We start from the raw sequence: 23,673 nt of genomic DNA on the forward strand, positions 1-23,673 counted from the left end.
CAGGTGCATCCTGTTTCCGTTGATCATCCTTGAGATGTTTCTACAACTTGATTGGAGTCCACCTGTGGTACATTCAGTTGATAGGACATGATTTGGAAAGGCACACACCTGTCTATATAAGGAATTGTCCGAAGAGCAATCAGGCCTTTATGGTAGAGTGATCAGACTGAAGCCACTCCTCAGTAAAAGGCACATGACAGCCCGCTTGGAGTTTGCCAAAAGGCCCCCAAAAGTCTCTCAGACCATGAGAAACAAGATTCTCTGGTCTGATGAAACCAATATTGAACTCTTTGGCCCGAATGCCAAGCGTCATGTCTGGAGGAAACCTGGCACCATCCTTACAGTGAAGCATGGTGGTGGCAGCATCATGCTGTGGGGATGTTTTTTACCTGCAGGGACTGGGAGACTAGTCAGGATCTAGGGAAAGATGAACGGAGCAAAGTACAGAGAGATCCTTGATGAAAACCTGCTCCAGAGCACTCAGGACCTCAGACTGGGGCGAAGGTTCACCTTCCAACAGGACAACGAACCTAAACACACAGCCAAGACAACGCAGGAGTGGCTTCGGGACAAGTCTTTGAATATTCTTGAGTGGCCCAGCCAGAGCCCGGACTTGAACCCGATCGAACATCTCTGGAGAGACCTGAAAATAGCTGTGCAGCGACGCTCCCCATCCAACCTGACAGATCTTGAGAGGATCTGCTGAGAAGAATGGTAGGAAGTGTCACGCCCTGGCCATAGAGAGGCTTTTATTCTCTATTTTGGTTAGGCCAGGGTGTGACTAGGGTGGGCATTCTAGTTTCTTTATTTCTATGTTTTGTATTTCTATGTTTTGGCCGGGTATGGTTCTCAATCAGGGACAGCTGTCTATCGTTGTCTCTGATTGGGAATCATACTTAGGCAGCCTTTTTTACTTTGGTGTTTGTGGATAGTTGACTTTGTTAGTGGCACTGTAGCCCTGTTAAGCTTCACGGTTGTTTCTTCGTTTCTTGTTTTGTTGGCGTCATTTACAATAATAAAAGAAAATGTACGCTCACCACGCTGCACCTTGGTCTCCTTCCGACGACGGCCGTGACAGGAACTCCCCAAATACAGGTGTGCCAAACCTGTAGCGTCATACCCAAGAAGACTCAATTCTGTAATCGCTGCCAAAGGTGCTTCAATAAAGTACTGAGTTAAGGGTCTGAATACTTATTTAAATGTCTCATTTCTTTTTGTTTATATATATATATAAATGTGGGAGAAAAAAATCAAAAACCTGTTTTTGCTTTGTCATTATGGGGTATTGTGATGTCATTATGGGTTATTGTGATGTCATTATGGGGTATTGTGATGTCATTATGGGGTATTGTGTGTAGATTGATGAGTGAAAAACAACAATCTAATCCATTTTAGAATAAGGTTGTAACGTAACAAAATGCAGAAAAAGTCAAGGTTTGTGAATACTTTCTGAAGGCACCAGAAGTGTGTGATAAGTCCCTCTAAGTTTGGACTAATAGTCAGGTAAGAGTACAGGTGGCTAGAAACAGGTTATAGTGAGAGTAGACTACTGCTGAGAAACAGGCCCAGCCCTACTACATGCCAACAAACACAAAACACACGGAAACAAAGAACACACAGAGAAAACACACTCAGGGTGTATCCCAAATGGTACCCTATTCCCTATATAGTGCACTACTTTGGACCAGGGCCCTGGATGGAAAAGGGATGGGCCCTGGTCAAAAGTAGTGCACTATATAGGGAATAGGGTGCGACTTTGGAACGCACATTGAGACGGGCCCTGTACAGTATCATCCACCCAGGAAGATTCCTATGACATATTTAGGACTAGGTTAATGAGGGGGTGGGACTTGGATAAGGGGGCGGGGCCTGGGAGTGGATAAGGGAAAGAGGGAAGCAGAGAGAGAGTTCTCCGTACTATCAACAGCTTCAACACATATCTATCTACACAGCTGGACAGGTAAGACTCTCTCTCTGAATTACATTCATTATTGTTGTTGTTAGACAGGTTAAATAAAGGTTAAATTAAATAAATAAATAAAAGGTAAGAATCTATACTGAATGACATTCATTGTTATGGTCGTCGGGGTTGACCTGCGGCTTTCAGGTGATTTCAGGTGTGAGGTTCAGGCCGCTTGATAACTTAGAACCCACTGGGCCAGAACTGGTTGAATCAATGTTGTTTCCACGTCATTTCAACCCCCAAACATCTATGTGATGACGGTGAATCAACGTGGAAGACTGATTGGATTTGCATAAAGTCATCAACGTAATGAAATTATTATAATTTTTTTTCACCCAACTTCGAACCTAAATCCAATGACATGGGGACATTTATTGTTGATTTCACACTGAATTCACGTTAGTTGACAACTCAACCAAATGTAAATCAAAACTAGACGTTGAACTGACATCGGTGCCCAGTGGATAGTTTCCATAGATTTTACACCGAAACCGATCTGAGACAGGCTACAGAAACTAAACCAAGCTGTTGAAATACTAATCATTCACTATCCACCTGTGAGACTTAGAGAGCGATGAGGTGTCAAAGTGTGTGATGTCATCAGGGGGTTAGGTGCTTGGGAGTTGTCTCTCTGTCATATGGAGTAGGTGTCTGGTCTGAGAGTTATAGAGCAACTGCCTTTAAAAAGCAACACATCCCTTTGAAAACGTCCTATGGGGTGTCCATATGGAGTAGGTGTCTGGTCTGAGAGTTATAGAGCAACAAATCCCTTTGAAAACGTCCTATGGGGTGTCCATATGGAGTAGGTGTCTGGTCTGAGAGTTATAGAGCAACAAATCCCTTTGAAAACGTCCTATGGGGTGTCCATATGAGTCAGAAACAGTTATTCTAGTGTCACAATTGACTACAAAGTGGAAATAGGATAATTTTGGTCATAAAGTCAGTTTTGTATAAAATGGAGTTTGGAACATCCATGCATCACAATGGGTAAATGAATGCTGGGCTTTGATTTGTTGATGTCCTTTCGCCCACTAACATGGGTTGAACAGCTGTCGTGATCGCTCTCTATGCGATGGCACAGACAGTGAGACAGACCTGTTCAGCAGCTCCGACTGTTTACGTGAGACAACACGTAGACAACACGTTTTTACTCCAGAAATACTGCACCAAACACCTTGGTTCGATGTAAAATTGCGCAACTAAAAAAAATCCTTGACAAATCGGCTACGGTGTCTCATGAGGGACAAACATCCCTAACCAAATGCAGAATCGGTCAGGAAAAAATCTATTTTTTCTAATGAGCAACAGAAAAACAGGTGCCAATCGGCGTGTTCAGTGGATCTATAAGGGTTCATTATAAACTGGGTGGTTTGAGCCCTGAATTCTGATTGGCTGAAAGCCATGGTATATTAGACCATATGCCACGGGTATGACAAAACATTTATTTTAACTGCTCTAATTATGTTGGTAACCAGTTTATAACAGCAATAAGGCACCTCGGGGGTGTGTGATATATGACCAATATACCACGGCTAAGGGCTGTGTCCAGGCACTCCGCGTTGTGTCGTACTTAAGAACAGCTCTTAGCCGTGATATGTTGGCCATGTACCACATCTCCTCGGGCCTTATTGTTTAATTATAGACTACCCTGACTTTCTCTGTTTCCTATTTCTATCATGTTAACTATTAACCACTACCAGTATGGACTGTCAGTCGGTCTAATAAGCCAATTTACTGTTAGTTCCCTCCGGTTGGTATAGTCTACATCACCATTCCATTTAATAACATTGTTTCATTTGTCTTCATTTGCTTCCTCTGTAAACACACTCATTGCCATGTCGTTGTTGCTGAGGATCATTAGTAACAGTTGATAATACATATTTTTTAAACGAATATTGAGGCAAATGAAATCGGTTATGGAGCAGAGCACAGATGAAGTCGTAACATTTTGTACCTGACTTGTTGTCATCAACACAATATCACACGCAATTCATGCAAATATGTCCAAAATGTATTTCAGCAGATTTTGGTAAATTTTTGTGTGGTTTTGTGTGGCTTAATTTGTGTGAAAATACACACATTTTCAGAATAGTCTTTTGGCAGTTATTGGACCAATGCATGATGGGCAATGGAGTTCTACACTTGCTTTTTTTGTGTCCCACATTTATTTATATAAAAAAACAAACGTGTTAACAACCCAATATTGTTAATTAACCAGGTTTTCACAGAAATAATTATAATAGTAGCCTTACGTTGTTTTATTATTATATTATATATTTATTAAATTATTATTATTAATGCCAATACTGTTTTCTATGCTTGTTTTCACTTAACACTTTGGGATACTGGTGCTGGGTCGGATTTTATGAGGGATGGCAGATTGGAGTAAAAAGCTGATTTTGTCAGTTTTTTTTTTTGTGGTATCGATGAAGGTATCTGATTGGGAAATGGGGATACATGTTCATGATGGGAAATGAATTCATCAATAAAAGTGGGGAATTTTATTTTATTTAACCTTTATTTAACCTTTATTTAACTTTATTTAGCCATATCAATAACAAGTCTGGACTATGATCAATTAAGCCATATCAATAATAAGTCTGGACTATGATCAACTAAGCCATATCAATAACAAGTCTGGACTATGATCAATTAAGCCATATCAATAATAAGTCTAGACTATGATCAATTAAGCCATATCAATAACAAGTCTGGACTATGATCAATTAAGCCATATCAATAACAAGTCTGGACTACGATCAATTAAGCCATATCAATAACAAGTCTGGACTATGATCAATTAAGCCATATCAATAACAAGTCTGGACTATGATCAACTAAGCCATATCAATAACAAGTCTGGACTATGATCAATTAAGCCATATCAATAACAAGTCTAGACTATAATCAATTAAGCCATATCAATAACAAGTCTGGACTATGATCAATTAAGCCATATCAATAACAAGTCTGGACTACGATCAATTAAGCCATATCAATAACAAGTCTGGACTATGATCAATTAAGCCATATCAATAACAAGTCTGGACTATAATCAATTAAGCCATATCAATAACAAGTCTGGACTATGATCAATTAAGCCATATCAATAACAAGTCTAGACTATGATCAATTAAGCCATATCAATAACAAGTCTGGACTATAATCAATTAAGCCATATCAATAACAAGTCTGGACTATGATCAATTAAGCCATATCAATAACAAGTGGACTATGATCAATTAAGCCATATCAATAACAAGTCTGGACTATGATCAACTAAACCATATCAATAACAAGTCTGGACTAGGATCAATTAAGCCATATCAATAACAAGTCTGGACTATAATCAATTAAGCCATATCAATAACAAGTCTGGACTATGATCAATTAAGCCATATCAATAACAAGTCTGGACTATGATCAATTAAACCATATCAATAATAAGTCTGGACTATGATCAACTAAACCATATCAATAACAAGTCTGGACTAGGATCAATTAAGCCATATCAATAACAAGTGGACTATGATCAATTAAGCCATATCAATAACAAGTGGACTATGATCAATTAAGCCATATCAATAACAAGTGGACTATGATCAACTAAGCCATATCAATAACAAGTCTAGACTATGATCAATTAAACCATATCAATAATAAGTCTGGACTATGATCAACTAAACCATATCAATAACAAGTCTGGACTAGGATCAATTAAGCCATATCAATAACAAGTGGACTATGATCAATTAAGCCATATCAATAACAAGTGGACTATGATCAATTAAGCCATATCAATAACAAGTGGACTATGATCAACTAAGCCATATCAATAACAAGTGGACTATGATCAATTAAGCCATATCAATAACAAGTCTGGACTATGATCAACTAAGCCATATCAATAACAAGTCTGGACTATGATCAATTAAGCCATATCAATAACAAGTCTGGACTATGATCAATTAAGCCATATCAATAACAAGTCTGGACTATGATCAACTAAGCCATATCAATAACAAGTCTAGACTATAATCAATTAAGCCATATCAATAACAAGTCTGGACTATGATCAACTAAACCATATCAATAATAAGTCTAGACTATGATCAACTAAGCCATATCAATGAAGTTAAACAGGTTAATGTAAAATAATGATTTATGTTGGCTTACACTTACGGCACTTCCAAGGCCGTTTCATGATGATTATTACGGTCCTGTCAAACATGTTATATAATTAGGCTGTTGTAACAAGGCATATGCCAGCATTGTTGGACTACTGCCTCTGCCCAGAGGCCTACAAGACTTTCACGGCACCGGCCGTTAGAGCTCACTTTGCCACGTATGAGTCCTGGTTAGAGTCCGTGTTGCAGCTTTCACTGTCTTCCGCTACACTGGTGGCAGCGTTGGGATCACGTCCAGCTCAGGTCTAGTTATGTGACCTAGTGGTGGGAAGCGTTCTGTTTTTCAACATTGTGTTGGATGTAATTACGTTGATGTACATATCTAGTGAACAATGGATAAGCAGCAATGGGCGTGATGGATAGAAGTCGTCACGACAGGTGTGAACAAGGTGTGAACAAGCCTTACAGGTGTGAACAAGCCTTTCATCAAAGTTGCCTGAAGCTGAATAGGAAAGTGTTATGACCCGACCAGTTATTGAGAACAACATCCACTGTGACTGTCTCATTTACATAAGTTCACTTACCAGTGTGGACCCAAAACAAACACATTCTACACATTTACAAACTACCTGTTTAAAGTGTTATATAAAACCAGGGCTCCCGAGTGGCGCAGCGGTCTAAGACACTGCATCTCAGTGCAAAAGGTCCCTGGTTCAAATCTAGGCTGTATCACATCCGGCTGTGATTGGGAGTGCCGTAGGGCGGTGCACAATTGGCCCAGCATTGTCTGGGTTTGGCTGGTGTAGGCCGTCATTGTAAATAAAAATTTGTTCATAACTGACTTGCCTAGTTACATTTTAGTATATATGTGTTGATTAATTATTGTGTTGATTAATTATTGCTTTCTTCAGTGGAAATACAGAATATGTATAAAAATACCAAATATACCAAAAGCTAAATCAAGCAGAGACTCTTTAACCATGTAATAATTACTGCAACATTCAAACTACAAACATTTAAGTGAAAACAATCATAGAAAACAGTATTGGAGTGAATAAATTAAACAGCGTAAGGCTACTATTATAATTATTTCTGTGAAAACCTGGTTAATTAACAATATTGGGTTGTTAACACGTTTGTTTTTTATATAAATAAATGTGGGACACAAAAAAAGCCTGTGTAGAACTCTATTTCCCATCATGCATTGGTCTAATAACTTCCAAAAGTTTGTTCCAAAAATGTATTCTCTTATGAATGAAGTCGCAAAGAACAATTGTGTATTTTCCTACGAATTACATCACACACATATTTTTTCTTTGTGCATAAAGGCTCACCAAACCTGTTTTCATGATTCATAAATACTATCCTAACCATAAATAATCTACAAGGTAAGAGGTTTTTTAAACTACCAATTGGTGCTGAAACGGAGAGGAATGTGCATATACACGACTTGGCCGAAAGTGGAAAAAATGTGTGGATTCAGCTATTTCAGCCACACCCGTTGCTGACAGGTGTATAAAATCGAGCACACAGCTCTGCAATCTCTATAGACAAACATTAGCAGTAGAATGGCCTGTACTGAAAACCTCAGTGACTTTCAATGTTAGTTCGTTCAATTTCTGCCCTGGTAGAGCTTTCCCGGTCAAATGGAAGTGCTGTTATTGTGAAGTGGAAATATCTAGGAGCAACAACGGCTCAGCCGTGAAGTGGTAGGCCACACAAGCTCACAGGACGGAACTGCTGAGTCCTGAAGCGCGTAGCGCGTAAAAATCCTCTGTCCTTGGTAGCAAAACACTCTCTACTGAGTTCCAAACTGCCTCTGGAAACAACATCGGCACAAGAACTGTTCGTCAGGAGATGACTGAAATGGGTTTCCATGGCCGAGCAGCCACACACAAACCTAAGAGCACAATGCGCAATGCTAAGCATTGGGTGGAGTGGTGTAAAGCTCGCCCACATTGGACTCTGGAGCAGTGGAAATGTGTTGTGTTTGGCGGAAGCCAGGAGAACGCTACCTGCCCCAATGCATAGTGCAAACTGTAAAGTTTGGTGGAGGAGGAATAATGGTCTGGGGCTGTTTTTACTTCGTTCGGGCTAGGCCCCTTAGTTCCAGTGAAGGTAAATCTTAATGCTACAGCATACAATGACATTCTAGACAATTCTGTGCTTCCAACTTTGTGGCAACAGTTTGGGAAAGGCCCTTTCTTGTTTCGCCCCTGTGCACAAAGCGAGGTCCATACAGAAATGATTTGTTGAGATCGGTGTGGAAGAACTTGAATGGCCTGCACAGAGCCCTGACCTCAACCCCATCGAACACCTTTGTGATGAATTGGAATGCCTACTGCGAGCCAGACCTAATTGCCCAACATCAGTGCCAGACCTCACTAATGCTCTTGTGGCTGAATGGAAGCAAGTCTCCGCTAAGGCAAAACTGTAGAGATGGACAGTATATGTTTACCTTGTATTTCCTCGTTTAGAGCCTGATCCCAACTTAGGAATTTATACCTTTCCTAAGAACGTCTTTCCTACGCAATTCTCAGTATTTGGCATTCAGACTTCCCTTTTTCAGTCGTGTAATGCTCTCTGAATACATTTCATTCAACCACTGAAAACCCTTTTCATTCAGTAGAGTTTTCAGGACATTTATCTTAAGGCATCCCTTCAAATACGGGGAAGCATCCTGCAGGGCACCAGAGGAGACAGAAAGACAGGGAAGCATCCTGTAGGGCACCAGAGGAGACAGACAGGGAAGCATCCTGCAGGGCACCAGAGGAGACAGACAGGGAAGCATCCTGTAGGGCACCAGAGGAGACAGACAGGGAAGGGAAGCATCCTGCAGGGCACCAGAGGAGACAGACAGGGAAGCATCCTGCAGGGCACCAGAGGAGACAGACAGGGAAGCATCCTGTAGGGCACCAGAGGAGACAGACAGGGAAGGGAAGCATCCTGCAGGGCACCAGAGGAGACAGACAGGGAAGCATCCTGTAGGGCACCAGAGGAGACAGACAGGGAAGGGAAGCATCCTGCAGGGCACCAGAGGAGACAGACAGGGAAACATCCTGTAGGGCACCAGAGGAGACAGACAGGGAAGGGAAGCATCCTGCAGGGCACCAGAGGAGACAGACAGGGAAGGGAAGCATCCTGCAGGGCACCAGAGGAGACAGACAGGGAAGGGAAGCATCCTGCAGGGCACCAGAGGAGACAGACAGGGAAGGGAAGCATCCTGTAGGGCACCAGAGGAGACAGACAGGGAAGGGAAGCATCCTGTAGGGCACCAGAGGAGACAGACAGGGAAGCATTCTGCAGGGCACCAGAGGAGACAGACAGGGAAGGGAAGCATCCTGCAGGGCACCAGAGGAGACAGACAGGGAAGCATCCTGCAGGGCACCAGAGGAGACAGACAGACAGGGAAGCATCCTGTAGGTCACCAGAGGAGACAGACAGGGAAGGGAAGCATCCTGCAGGGCACCAGAGGAGACATACAGGGAAGGGAAGCATCCTGTAGGGCACCAGAGGAGACAGACAGGGAAGGGAAGCATCCTGCAGGGCACCAGAGGAGACAGACAGACAGGGAAGCATCCTGTAGGGCACCAGAGGAGACAGACAGGGAAGGGAAGCATCCTGTAGGGCACCAGAGGAGACAGACAGGGAAGGGAAGCATCCTGTAGGGCACCAGAGGAGACAGACAGGGAAGCATCCTGTAGGGCACCAGAGGAGACAGACAGGGAAGGGAAGCATCCTGTAGGGCACCAGAGGAGACAGACAGGGAAGGGAAGCATCCTGTAGGGCACCAGAGGAGACAGACAGGGAAGGGAAGCATCCTGTAGGGCACCAGAGGAGACAGACAGGGAAGGGAAGCATCCTGCAGGGCACCAGAGGAGACAGACAGGGAAGGGAAGCATCCTGCAGGGCACCAGAGGAGACAGACAGGGAAGGGAAGCATTCTGTAAGGCACCAGAGGAGACAGACAGGGAAGGGAAGCATCCTGCAGGGCACCAGAGGAGACAGACAGGGAAGGGAAGCATTCTGTAAGGCACCAGAGGAGACAGACAGGGAAGGGAAGCATTCTGTAGGGCTGCATTCCTCCTCTTCTGCTCTACGGGTGTATGACTGCTTCCACCAAGGTGTCTGTGTGTGTTTATTTGTCTGTGTCTATTCCATATGTGTGTGTGTGTGTGTATGTGTATTTACATGTGTCTGTGTGTGTCTGTAGGCCTCTGGTCCCCACCCTAGTGTATGTGTGCGTTTACATGTGTCTGTGTGTGTCTGTAGGCCTTTGGTCCCCACCCTAGTGTCTGTGTGTGTCTGTAGGCCTTTGGTCCCCACCCTAGTGTATGTGTGTGTCTGTAGGCCTCTGGTCCCCACCCTAGTGCATGTGTGTGTCTGTAGGCCTTTGGTCCCCACCCTAGTGTCTGTGTGTGTCTGTAGGCCTCTGGTCCCCACCCTAGTGTCTGTGTGTGTCTGTAGGCCTCTGGTCCCCACCCTAGTGTCTGTGTGTGTCTGTAGGCCTCTGGTCCCCACCCTAGTGTATGTGTGCGTTTACATGTGTCTGTGTGTGTCTGTAGGCCTCTGGTCCCCACCCTAGTGTATGTGTGTGTCTGTAGGCCTTTGGTCCCCACCCTAGTGTATGTTTGCGTTTACATGTGTCTGTGTGTGTCTGTAGGCCTCTGGTCCCCACCCTAGTGTATGTGTGCGTTTACATGTGTCTGTGTGTGTCTGTAGGCCTCTGGTCCCCACCCTAGTGTATGTGTGTGTCTGTAGGCCTCTGGTCCCCACCCTAGTGTATGTGTGTGTCTGTAGCCCTCTGGTCCCCACCCTAGTGTATGTGTGTGTCTGTAGGCCTTTGGTCCCCACCCTAGTGTCTGTGTGTGTCTGTAGGCCTCTGGTCCCCACCCTAGTGTATGTGTGTGTCTGTAGGCCTCTGGTCCCCACCCTAGTGTATGTGTGTGTCTGTAGGCTTCTGGTCCCCACCCTAGTGTCTGTGTGTGTCTGTAGGCCTCTGGTCCCCACCCTAGTGTATGTGTGTGTCTGTAGGCCTCTGGTCCCCACCCTAGTGTCTGTGTGTGTCTGTAGGCCTCTGGTCCCCACCCTAGTGTATGTGTGTGTCTGTAGGCCTCTGGTCCCCACCCTAGTGTATGTGTGTGTCTGTAGGCCTCTGGTCCCCACCCTAGTGTATGTGTGTGTCTGTAGGCCTCTGGTCCCCACCCTAGTGTCTGTGTGTGTCTGTAGGCCTCTGGTCCCCACCCTAGTGTATGTGTGTGTCTGTAGGCCTCTGGTCCCCACCCTAGTGTCTGTGTGTGTCTGTAGGCCTCTGGTCCCCACCCTAGTGTCTGTGTGTGTCTGTAGGCCTTTGGTCCCCACCCTAGTGTCTGTGTGTGTCTGTAGGCCTCTGGTCCCCACCCTAGTGTCTGTGTGTGTCTGTAGGCCTTTGGTCCCCACCCTAGTGTATGTGTGTGTCTGTAGGCCTCTGGTCCCCACCCTAGTGTCTGTGTGTGTCTGTAGGCCTCTGGTCCCCACCCTAGTGTATGTGTGTGTCTGTAGGCCTTTGGTCCCCACCCTAGTGTCTGTGTGTGTCTGTAGGCCTTTGGTCCCCACCCTAGTGTATGTGTGCGTTTACATGTGTCTGTAGGCCTTTGGTCCCCACCCTAGTGTCTGTGTGTGTCTGTAGGCCTCTGGTCCCCACCCTAGTGTCTGTGTGTGTCTGTAGGCCTCTGGTCCCCACCCTAGTGTCTGTGTGTGTCTGTAGGCCTCTGGTCCCCACCCTAGTGTATGTGTGTGTCTGTAGGCCTTTGGTCCCCACCCTAGTGTATGTGTGTGTCTGTAGGCCTCTGGTCCCCACCCTAGTGTCTGTGTGTGTCTGTTGGCCTTTGGTCCCCACCCTAGTGTATGTGTGTGTCTGTAGGCCTCTGGTCCCCACCCTAGTGTCTGTGTGTGTCTGTAGGCCTTTGGTCCCCACCCTAGTGTATGTGTGTGTCTGTAGGCCTCTGGTCCCCACCCTAGTGTATGTGTGTGTCTGTAGGCCTCTGGTCCCCACCCTAGTGTCTGTGTGTGTCTGTAGGCCTCTGGTCCCCACCCTAGTGTCTGTGTGTGTCTGTAGGCCTCTGGTCCCCACCCTAGTGTATGTGTGTGTCTGTAGGCCTCTGGTCCCCACCCTAGTGTCTGTGTGTGTCTGTAGGCCTCTGGTCCCCACCCTAGTGTATGTGTGTGTCTGTAGGCCTCTGGTCCCCACCCTAGTGTATGTGTGTGTCTGTAGGCCTCTGGTCCCCACCCTAGTGTCTGTGTGTGTCTGTAGGCCTCTGGTCCCCACCCTAGTGTCTGTGTGTGTCTGTAGGCCTCTGGTCCCCACCCTAGTGTCTGTGTGTGTCTGTAGGCCTCTGGTCCCCACCCTAGTGTATGTGTGTGTCTGTAGGCCTCTGGTCCCCACCCTAGTGTCTGTGTGTGTCTGTAGGCCTCTGGTCCCCACCCTAGTGTATGTGTGTGTCTGTAGGCCTTTGGTCCCCACCCTAGTGTCTGTGTGTGTCTGTAGGCCTTTGGTCCCCACCCTAGTGTATGTGTGTGTCTGTAGGCCTCTGGTCCCCACCCTAGTGTCTGTGTGTGTCTGTAGGCCTTTGGTCCCCACCCTAGTGTATGTGTGTGTCTGTAGGCCTCTGGTCCCCACCCTAGTGTCTGTGTGTGTCTGTAGGCCTTTGGTCCCCACCCTAGTGTCTGTGTGTGTCTGTAGGCCTCTGGTCCCCACCCTAGTGTCTGTGTGTGTCTGTAGGCCTCTGGTCCCCACCCTAGTGTCTGTGTGTGTCTGTAGGCCTCTGGTCCCCACCCTAGTGTATGTGTGTGTCTGTAGGCCTCTGGTCCCCACCCTAGTGTCTGTGTGTGTCTGTAGGCCTCTGGTCCCCACCCTAGTGTATGTGTGTGTCTGTAGGCCTCTGGTCCCCACCCTAGTGTATGTGTGTGTCTGTAGGCCTCTGGTCCCCACCCTAGTGTCTGTGTGTGTCTGTAGGCCTCTGGTCCCCACCCTAGTGTCTGTGTGTGTCTGTAGGCCTTTGGTCCCCACCCTAGTGTATGTGTGTGTCTGTAGGCCTCTGGTCCCCACCCTAGTGTCTGTGTGTGTCTGTAGGCCTCTGGTCCCCACCCTAGTGTCTGTGTGTGTCTGTAGGCCTCTGGTCCCCACCCTAGTGTCTGTAGGCCTTTGGTCCCCACCCTAGTTAAAATAGTCATCCTTCATGTTGCATAGTGTATAATCCCACTGACAGCAGAGGACTGAGTGACAGACAGTTAAAAATCTTTGTCTGATGGATGGGCAGGGTGTGTGTGTGTGTGCGTGTGTGTGTGTGTGTGTGTGTGTGTGTGTGTGTGTGTGTCTGAACCTGGGGTAGAGTTAGATTTGGGTCAGATAGATAATTCCATCTCAGGTCAGGTTTAACAGGTACAGGATAGAGAGTCAGTCTTCTAGCTTCCAAATGGAATTACAACATTCTGAACCTTTTGTCCCAGAATTCCCTGCTTTGCAGAAGGTTGCAGCAACACAACACTGATCCAGTAATGAGATCATCTCACTATATAAATGTTCTGCTGTTTGTGGATTGGGGTCAGAGACAGTGAGCTACAACAGTATCGGAACAGTGACACATTGGTTGTTATTTTGGCTCTGTACTCCAGCACTTTGAAATTATACGATGACTATGAGGTTAAAGGTCAGAGTGCAGACATTCATTTGAGGGTATATTTTCATCTGTATCAGGTCAACCGTTTAGAAATGACAGTACTTTTTGTACATAGTCCTCCCCCCCCCCCATTTTACGGGACCAAAAGTAGTTGAACAAATTCCCTTGTGTGTATTAAAATAGTCCAAAGTCCCATATTTGGTCCCATATTCCTGTGGTTGTTTTGTAATGTTACTTCTTTGTGGAATTCAGGAAGAGTAGATGTTGCCATAGTAACAGCTAATGGAAACCAAATATATATAGCTCTCTAAATGACAGTGACTCATAACCAACACAGTGGAGCACTACTCTGGGTACCAGTCTGTTAGGCCGTCATTCCACTCATGCTAAACATCTGACACGGAGTACAAGGAGAGGAATGTCAGCTTAACAGACTGGTACTGAGACTAGTGAAGCCTCGCCTGTAACCTTCAGAAGACGACACTCCCTGAACAACTACAGGACACTGAGGTTGTTCTGCTCATTCTTACCATAACTATTAGACTGTAGAATGACAGGTTTCAGGTGTGTGTGTGTGTGTGTGTGTGTGTGTGTGTGTGTGTGTGTGTGTGTGTGTGTGTTCTCCGTACCTGGTGTTGTAACACCACCTAGTGACTGAATAGAGCATTATGTCAGTCTGGGTTGGACTATCATTATGTCAGTCTGGGTTGGATTGCATTATGTCAGTCTGGGTTGGATTGCATTATGTCAGTCTGGGTTGGACTAGCATTATGTCAGTCTGGGTTGGACTAGCATTATGTCAGTCTGGGTTGGACTAGCATTATGTCAGTCTGGGTTGGACTAGCATTATGTCAGTCTGGGTTGGACTAGCATTATGTCAGTCTGGGTTGGACTAGCATTATGTCAGTCTGGGTTGGACTAGCATTATGTCAGTCTGTGTTGGACTAGCATTATGTCAGCCTGGGTTGGACTAGCATTATGTCAGTCTGGGTTGGACTAGCATTATGTCAGTCTGGGTTGGACTAGCATTAAGTCAGTCTGGGTTGGACTAGCATTATGTCAGTCTGGGTTGGACTAGCATTATGTCAGCCTGGGTTGGACTTGCATTATGTCAGTCTGGGTTGGACTAGCATTATGTCAGTCTGGGTTGGACTAGCATTATGTCAGCCTGGGTTGGACTTGCATTATGTCAGTCTGGGTTGGACTAGCATTATGTCAGTCTGGGTTGGACTAGCATTATGTCAGTCTGGGTTGCACTAGCATTAAGTCAGTCTGGGTTGGACTAGCATTATGTCACCCTGGGTTGGACTAGCATTATGTCAGTCTGGGTTGGACTAGCATTATGTCAGCCTGGGTTGGACTAGCATTATGTCAGTCTGGGTTGGACAAGCATTAAGTCAGTCTGGGTTGGACTAGCATTATGTCAGTCTTGGTTGGACTAGCATTATGTCAGCCTGGGTTGGACTAGCATTATGTCAGTCTGTGTTGGACTAGCATTATGTCAGCCTGGGTTGGACTAGCATTATGTCAGTCTGGGTTGGACTAGCATTATGTCAGTCTGGGTTGGACTAGCATTATGTCAGTCTGGGTTGGACTAGCATTATGTCAGTCTGGGTTGGACTAGCATTATGTCAGTCTGGGTTGGACGAGCATTATGTCAGTCTGGGTTGGACTAGCATTATGTCAGTCTGGGTTGGATTAGCATTATGTCAGTCTGGGTTGGACTAGCATTATGTCAGTCTGGGTTGGACTAGCATTATGTCAGCCTGGGTTGGACTAGCATTATGTCAGTCTGGGTTGGATTAGCATTATGTCAGTCTGGGTTGGATTAGCATTATGTCAGTCTGGGTTGGACTAGCATTATGTCAGTCTGGGTTGGACTAGCATTATGTCAGTCTGGGTTGGACTAGCATTATGTCAGTCTGGGTTGGACTAGCATTATGTCAGTCTGGGTTGGACTAGCATTATGTCAGTCTGGGTTGGACTAGCATTATGTCAGTCTGGGTTGGACTAGCATTATGTCAGTCTGGGTTGGACTAGCATTATGTCAGTCTGGGTTGGACTAGCATTATGTCAGTCTGGGTTGGACTAGCATTATGTCAGTCTGGGTTGGACTAGCATTATGTCAGTCTGGGTTGGACTAGCATTATGTCAGTCTGGGTTGGACTAGCATTATGTCAGTCTGGGTTGGACTTGCATAGTTTTACAGGGGCTGACTTCATATCTAAGGCCTCACTTCAGTCCCACTTTAAACCAACTACAACGTGTAAAGGCTTCATAGAGCACTACATAAATGCTTCTCAAATCATCTATATGTGTATGTTATCCTCTATAAATGGTGTGTAAACATAGTGCTTCATGTCACATCTGGCACTTCAACCTATAATGGTACATATGTCACCCTTTATGCACCATTTATAGAGGTTGACAAGCGCTGATAGATGATTTGTGAAATAATAGTTTTTTATGTAGCGCTTATGAAGCCTCTCACTCCAGCCCTGCCTGTAAAAACACCTGATTCAAGTCTTGATTAGACATGATGATTGGTTGATTCAGTCCTGATGAGCCTGGCTTGCTCCAGAGGACGATGCTGATGTGACAGTGCTTATGGTAGACACACCTAACCTCTGACCCCTCTCACAGAAAGCCCAGGCAGAAGACAATGAGCGTAAATGGAAAAGAACCTCCCCCCTACAACATACCAGGTACGTCAACATTCTGCTGTTCGCTGTAACATGAGGACTGTAAAGTTGTATTGTACAATTACATACTAGGTTGTCACTATACTGTACCTGTGTATCATATAGGTTACGTCCCAGGTTGTAACTCTACTGTAGCTGTGTATCATATAGGTTACGTCCCAGGTTGTAACTATACTGTACCTGTGTATCATATAGGTTACGTCCCAGGTTGTAACTCTACTGTACCTGTGTATTATATAGGTTACGTCCCAGGTTATAACTATACTGTAGCTGTGTATCATATAGGTTACGTCCCAGGTTGTAACTATACTGTACCTGTGTATTATATAGGTTACGTCCCAGGTTGTAACTATACTGTACCTGTGTATCATATAGGTAACGTCCCAGGTTGTAACTACACTGTAGCTGTGTATTATATAGGTTACGTCCCAGGTTATAACTATACTGTACCTGTGTATCATATAGGTTACGTCCCAGGTTGTAACTATACTGTACCTGTGTATCATATAGGTTACGTCCCAGGTTGTAACTACACTGTAGCTGTGTATCATATAGGTTACGTCCCAGGTTGTAACTCTACTGTACCTGTGTATTATATAGGTTACGTCCCAGGTTATAACTATACTGTAGCTGTGTATCATATAGGTTACGTCCCAGGTTGTAACTATACTGTACCTGTGTATTATATAGGTTACGTCCCAGGTTGTAACTATACTGTAGCTGTGTATCATATAGGTTACGTCCCAGGTTGTAACTATACTGTACCTGTGTATCATACAGATTACGTCCCAGGTTGTAACTATACTGTACCTGTGTATCATATAGGTTACGTCCCAGGTTGTAACTATACTGTAGCTGTGTATCATATAGGTTACGTCCCAGGTTGTAACTATACTGTACCTGTGTATCATATAGGTTACGTCCCAGGTTGTAACTATACTGTACCTGTGTATCATATAGGTTACGTCCCAGGTTGTAACTCTACTGTAGCTGTGTATCATATAGGTTACGTCCCAGGTTGTAACTATACTGTAGCTGTGTATCATATAGGCTACGTCCCAGGTTGTAACTATACTGTAGCTGTGTATCATATAGGCTACGTCCCAGGTTGTAACTATACTGTAGCTGTGTATCATATAGGTTACGTCCCAGGTTGTCACTATACTGTACCTGTGTGTCATATAGGTTACGTCCCAGGTTATAACTATACTGTACCTGTGTGTCATATAGGTTTACGTCCCAGGTTGTAACTATACTCTACCTGTGTATCATATAGGTTACGTCCCAGGTTGTAACTACACTGTAGCTGTGTATTATATAGGTTACGTCCCAGGTTGTAACTATACTGTACCTGTGTATCATATAGGTTACGTCCCAGGTTGTAACTATACTGTACCTGTGTATCATATAGATTACGTCCCAGGTTGTAACTATACTGTACCTGTGTGTCATATAGGTTACGTCCCAGGTTGTAACTATACTGTACCTGTGTATCATATAGGTTACGTCCCAGGTTGTAACTATACTGTAGCTGTGTATCATATAGGTTACGTCCCAGGTTGTAACTATACTGTAGCTGTGTATCATATAGGTTACGTCCCAGGTTGTAACTATACTGTACCTGTGTATCATATAGGTTACGTCCCAGGTTGTAACTACACTGTACCTGTGTATCATATAGGCTACGTCCCAGGTTGTAACTATACTGTAGCTGTGTATTATAAATGTTACGTCCCAGGTTGTAACTATACTGTAGCTGTGTATCATATAGGTTACGTCCCAGGTTGTAACTATACTGTAGCTGTGTATTATATAGGTTACGTCCCAGGTTGTAACTATACTGTACCTGTGTATCATAAGTTCCAGGTGTCACTTGCTATAGATTGTCCTCAGTCTATTTTACATATTGGAGCCATCTAATCAAACTCTCTCTTTCTCTTTTCCTAACTCTCTATCAACCCCCCTGCAACTCTCTCCTTCTCTTCCCCCTCCCTCTCTCTCCTTCTCCCTCTCCCTCCCTCCGTCCCTCCGTCTCGCTCTCTTTCTCATCTCTCCCCCGCAACTCTCTCCTTCTCTTCCCCCTCCCTCTCTCTCCTTCTCCCTCTCCCTCCGTCCGTCCCTCCGTCTCTCTCTCCTTCTCATCTCTCCCCTCCCTCTGTCTCCCTCTCTCTTCCAGTTGAAGGACAAGGTGATACTGGGGTGAAGGTATATCATGTCCATACCCCCTTCAACCCTCCTTCCTCCACCATCCCCTCCAATAACTACTCTGTGTCTCAGTCTCAGGGCAAACCAGGTAAGCACTTCCTGTCTTAAGCCTAATTTATACTGTACGCAAGCACACAACACCAGAACTGTAGCGACATCAGCTAGCTCATCTAGCTAGCTAAAATGTACATCTCATTGGTTGAAGAATTGTTCTGACTTCAAAAGAAACCTGAACACAATCATGGCGTATTTATAACCGGGGAAAACCCCCCAGGTTCCAAGGGGGACATTTTGAAGGCAGCATAAGTCTCTCTCTTGTCTCTACCCATTATACCATCTTTCTCTCCCTTGTTCCCATCTATACCAGCAGTGTTGGAGCCAGACAAAATATAACTTGTCCTCTCTCTCTCTCTTCCCCTAGTGTACACCAGTGGAGGAGGTGGTATTGGAGGAGGTGGTGAAGCTCCTCCTCAGAGGTTTGTGAGTTATGACGAAGAACTGGGCCGTTCAGAGGGCATGACCACCTGTACTTCCTGTCAACAACAGGTGATGACGAACGTCACCTATAAAGTCGGAGCCTTCGCCTGGCTATCGTGCATCCTCTTCATCCTCTGTGGGTGAGTAAAGAAGGGGAGGGTGGGAGGGATAGAGGGGAACAGAGGGACCCATAAAGTGGTCTTCATCCTCTATGGGGGAGTAAAGAGGAGGAGGAGGAGGGTGGGAGGGATAGAGGGGAACAGAGGGACCCATAAAGTGGTCTTCATCCTCTGTGGGGGAGTAAAGAAGAGGGGGAGGAATTATAGAATGTCTTGATTCTTTTGAGGGAAGTAGACATGTCTAAAATCAACTGAACACCATGTCTCTCTCCCACCCTTCTCCCACCCCTCTCTCTCTCCCCCTCAATCTCCCACCACCACTCCACTCTCCCCGTCTCCCACCCCTCCTATCCCCCCCTCTCTCTCCCAGGTTGGTAGTGGGCTGCTGTCTGATCCCGTTCTTCTTCAAACACTTTAAGGATGTGTACCACTCCTGTCCTCGCTGTAACCGCATTATCCACGTGGAAAAGCCACGCTGCTGCTACCGCCATACCACCACCCGCCACTAGGGGAGCTGCTGCTGACCGCCATACCACCACCCACCACTAGGGGAGCTGCTGCTGACCGCCATACCACCACCCACCACTAGGGGAGCTGCTGCTGACCGCCATACCACCACCCACCACTAGGGGAGCTGCTGCTGACCGCCATAACAACACCCACCACTAGGGGAGCTGCTGCTGACCGCCATACCACCACCCACCACTAGGGGAGCTGCTGCTACCGCCATACCACCACCCACCACTAGGGGAGCTGCTGCTGACTGCCAATATGCTTTACTACCAGCAGGGGAGCTGTGGCTCTGCTCTCAGTCTGACCACTGGCCACTCTCTCAGTCTGGGCTGGATTCCATTAGAAATGCATCAGTACAGTGAAATGCCTTTCTCACAGGAAACATGCTCCCTTTCCCTCATGCACCCACAGCTCGGTGGAGGAATTGGAGAGTGGTTATATTTATCCAGCCCCATCCCTCAGCTGTTTACCAATGCAGTGGCGGGGTCAGGGTGACCGTTTGGTAGTTCTTTGAATTGCAGATTGCCCTTTAAAATGTGGGTTTCAATACTGCTCTTATCTACACTCTTTCATAACAGCGAGGGAGAGGAAAAGGGGGGATGTTTTCAGAATGGAATCCAGCCGAAGGGAGAGACCCCCTAGCAGCAGCCCCACAGAAACCTACAGGATTACACAGTCATAGGATGAATCCCAAAATGGCACCCTACTCCCTATATAGTGCACTACGTTCGAGAGGGAGCTAGTACAAAGTAGTGCACTACATAGGGAATAGGTTACAATTTGGTCCGCACATTAGTTTAAATGCTGACCTAATTTACTGTACCAGAGGGTTGTAAATAGTATAAATCTGTAAACTATTTTTTGTAAAATTAAAATAAAAACAAGCTAGCAGATGAAGATGTGGTAGAGCTCAACCTGGACCTTGTTCACAGAGGGAGCAGGGATGCACAATAACCTTCCCAGGTTTCCCACAAACCCAGGTTGGTAAATGTATACATTACTATCTATATTCCCTTGAATAAGGCCCTGGGTTGATCAACCGACAGACATGATTCCCTGGTAAATGTATACATTACTATCTATATTCCCTTGACTAATGCCCTGGGTTGACCAACCGACAGACAACGAGCCCAATATTCAGATAATTATCATTATAACTATGATTCCTACAATCGGGCGTCATTTAGGGCCCTCCCCAGGTCTTCCCCCTTTTCACAAAGCTGTTATGTACATAAAGGACTGGGTGTTTTACCTTATTTTAGAATAAACCAAATTTGATTTTATTGATAAAACTCATCAGCCTGTCAACTACAATGACGTGCAACATCATACAGCTAACCTGATGGAGTTCTGTTATATTGTGTAACACCACACAGCTGACCTGATGGAGTTCTGTTATATTGTGTAACACCACACAGCTGACCTGATGGAGTTCTGTTATATTGTGTAACCACACAGCTAACCTGATGGAGTTCTGTTATATTGTGTAACACCACACAGCTGACGAGACATGGAGTACTGTTATATTGGTGTAACACCACACAGCTGACCTGATGGAGTTCTGTTATATTAATGTGTAACACCACACAGCTGACGAGACATGGAGTACTGTTATATTAATGTGTAACACCACACAGCTGACCTGATGGAGTACTGTTATATTGATGTGTAACACCACACAGCTGACGAGACATGGAGTACTGTTATATTAATGTGTAACACCACACAGCTGACGAGACATGGAGTACTGTTATATTAATGTGTAACACCACACAGCTGACGAGACATGGAGTACTGTTATATTGATGTGTAACACCACACAGCTGACGAGACATGGAGTACTGTTATATTGATGTGTAACACCACACAGCTGACGAGACATGGAGTACTGTTATATTGTGTAACACCACACAGCTGACGAGACATGGAGTACTGTTATATTAATGTGTAACACCACACAGCTGACGAGACATGGAGTGTTATATTGCTTATATAGATTATATGCCTCTAATAAAATATGTTATCATTTTTTTTGTGTGGTTTTTAACTGACCCCCTTGGTTAAAATAAACAAGTTGTTTGAGCTAAAGACAAAAGGTTTATCACATACAGTGCATTCAGATAGTATTCAGACCCCTTGACTTTTCCCACATTTTGTTACGTTACAGCCTTACTAACATTTATTCAATCGTCCCCCCATATCGATCTACACACAATACCCCATTATACAACAAAAAAAATACAGAAAAATCACATTTCCATAAGTCAGACCCTTAACTCAGTACTTTGTTGAAGCACCTTTGGCAGCGATTACAGCCTTGAGTCTTCTTGGGTATGACGCTACAATCTTGGCACACCTGTATTTGGGGAGTTTCTCTAATTCTTCTCTGCAGTTCTGCTTAAGCTCTGTCAGGTTTGATGGGGAGAGTCGCTGCACAGCGAATTTCAGGTCTCTCCAGAGATGTTCGATCGGGTTCAAGTCCAGGCTCTGGCTGGGCCACTGAAGGACATTGAGACTTGTCCCGAAGCCACTCCTGCGTTGTCTTCGCTGTGTTCTTAAGTTCGTTGTCCTGTTAGAAGGTGAACCTTCGCCCTCAGTTTGAGGTCCTGAGTGCTCTGGAGCAGGTTTTCCTTAAGGATCTCTGTGTACTTTTCTCTGTTCATCTTTCCCTCGATCCTGACTAGTCTCCCAGTCTTTGCCGCTGAAAAACATCCCCACAGCATGATGCTTCACCATAGGGATGGTGCCAGGATTCCTCCAGACGTGACACTTGGCATTTAGGCCAGAGTTCAATCTTGGTTTCATCAGACCAGAGAATCTTGTTTGTCATGTTCGGAGTCCTTTAGGTGCCTTTTGGCAAACTCCAAGTGGGCTGTCATGTGATTTTTACAGAGTGTCGGCTTCCGTCTAGCCACTCTACCATAAAGGCCTGATTGGTGGAGTGCTGCAGAGATGGTTGTCCCTCTGGAAGGTTCTCCCATCTCCACAGAGGAACTCTGGAGCTCTGTCAGAGTGACCATCGAGTTCTTGGTCACCCCCAATTTCTCAGTTTGGCCATGTGACCAGCTCTAGCTCTACTGTGTTCTTGGGAACCTTCAATGCTGCAACAATTTTTTGGTACCTTTCCCCAGATCTGTGCCTCGACACAATTCTGTCTCGGAGCTGTACGGACAATTCCTTCAACCTCATGGCTTGGTTTTTGCTATGACATGCACAGTCAACTGTGGGACATTATATAGACAGGTGTGCACCTTTCCAAATCATGTCCAATCAATTTAATTTAGACTCCAAGTAGTCTAAATTCCAGGTAGACTCCAATCTAGTTATAGAAACATCAAGGATTATCAATGGAAGCACGATGCTGCTGAGCTCAATGTCGAGAGAAGACATTTCTGTTTTTAATACATTTGCAAACATTTCTAAAAACCTTTTTCACTTTGTCATTATGGGGTAGTGTGCTTATGAAAAACCAATATTTAATCCATTTTAGAATAATGCTGTAACTTAACAAAATGTGGAACAAGTCAAGGGGTCCTACACACCACAACTCACCTGTACCTACACACCACAACCCACCTGTACCTACACACCACAACTCACCTGTACCTACACACCACAACCCACCTGTACCTACACACCACAACCCACTGTACCTACACACCACAACTCACCTGTACCTACACACCACAACTCACCTGTACCTACACACCACAACTCACCTGTACCTACACACCACAACTCACCTGTACCTACACACCACAACTCACTGTACCTACACACCACAACTCACCTGTACCTACACACCACAACCCACTGTACCTACACACCACAACCCACCTGTACCTACACACCACAACCCACTGTACCTACACACCACAACTCACCTGTACCTACACACCACAACTCACC

General features: G+C 45.3%; 1 protein-coding gene across 3 annotated transcripts; it reads left to right on the plus strand.

Moving 5' to 3' along the window:
* Window positions 1–1,873: 1,873 nt before the first annotated feature.
* litafd (LITAF domain containing) lies at window positions 1,874–21,795 on the plus strand. 3 transcript variants are annotated; one of them, XM_071393262.1, is made up of 5 exons: window positions 1,874–1,960; window positions 16,392–16,453; window positions 18,627–18,743; window positions 19,077–19,272; window positions 19,622–21,795. In XM_071393262.1, the coding sequence occupies exons 2-5, from the start codon at window positions 16,411–16,413 to the stop codon at window positions 19,758–19,760; spliced, it is 495 nt and encodes a 164-aa protein (XP_071249363.1). In that variant the 5' UTR covers window positions 1,874–1,960; window positions 16,392–16,410; the 3' UTR covers window positions 19,761–21,795. The 3 variants fall into 3 exon arrangements, with proteins under 3 accessions (XP_071249363.1, XP_071249449.1, XP_071249533.1); XM_071393348.1 differs by lacking the exon at window positions 1,874–1,960 and adding an exon at window positions 2,125–2,269; XM_071393432.1 differs by lacking the exon at window positions 1,874–1,960 and adding an exon at window positions 14,124–14,258.
* Window positions 21,796–23,673: the final 1,878 nt, after the last annotated feature.

The sequence above is a fragment of the Salvelinus alpinus genome, chromosome 1 (assembly GCF_045679555.1).
Source record: "Salvelinus alpinus chromosome 1, SLU_Salpinus.1, whole genome shotgun sequence".
NCBI lineage: Eukaryota > Metazoa > Chordata > Actinopteri > Salmoniformes > Salmonidae > Salvelinus > Salvelinus alpinus.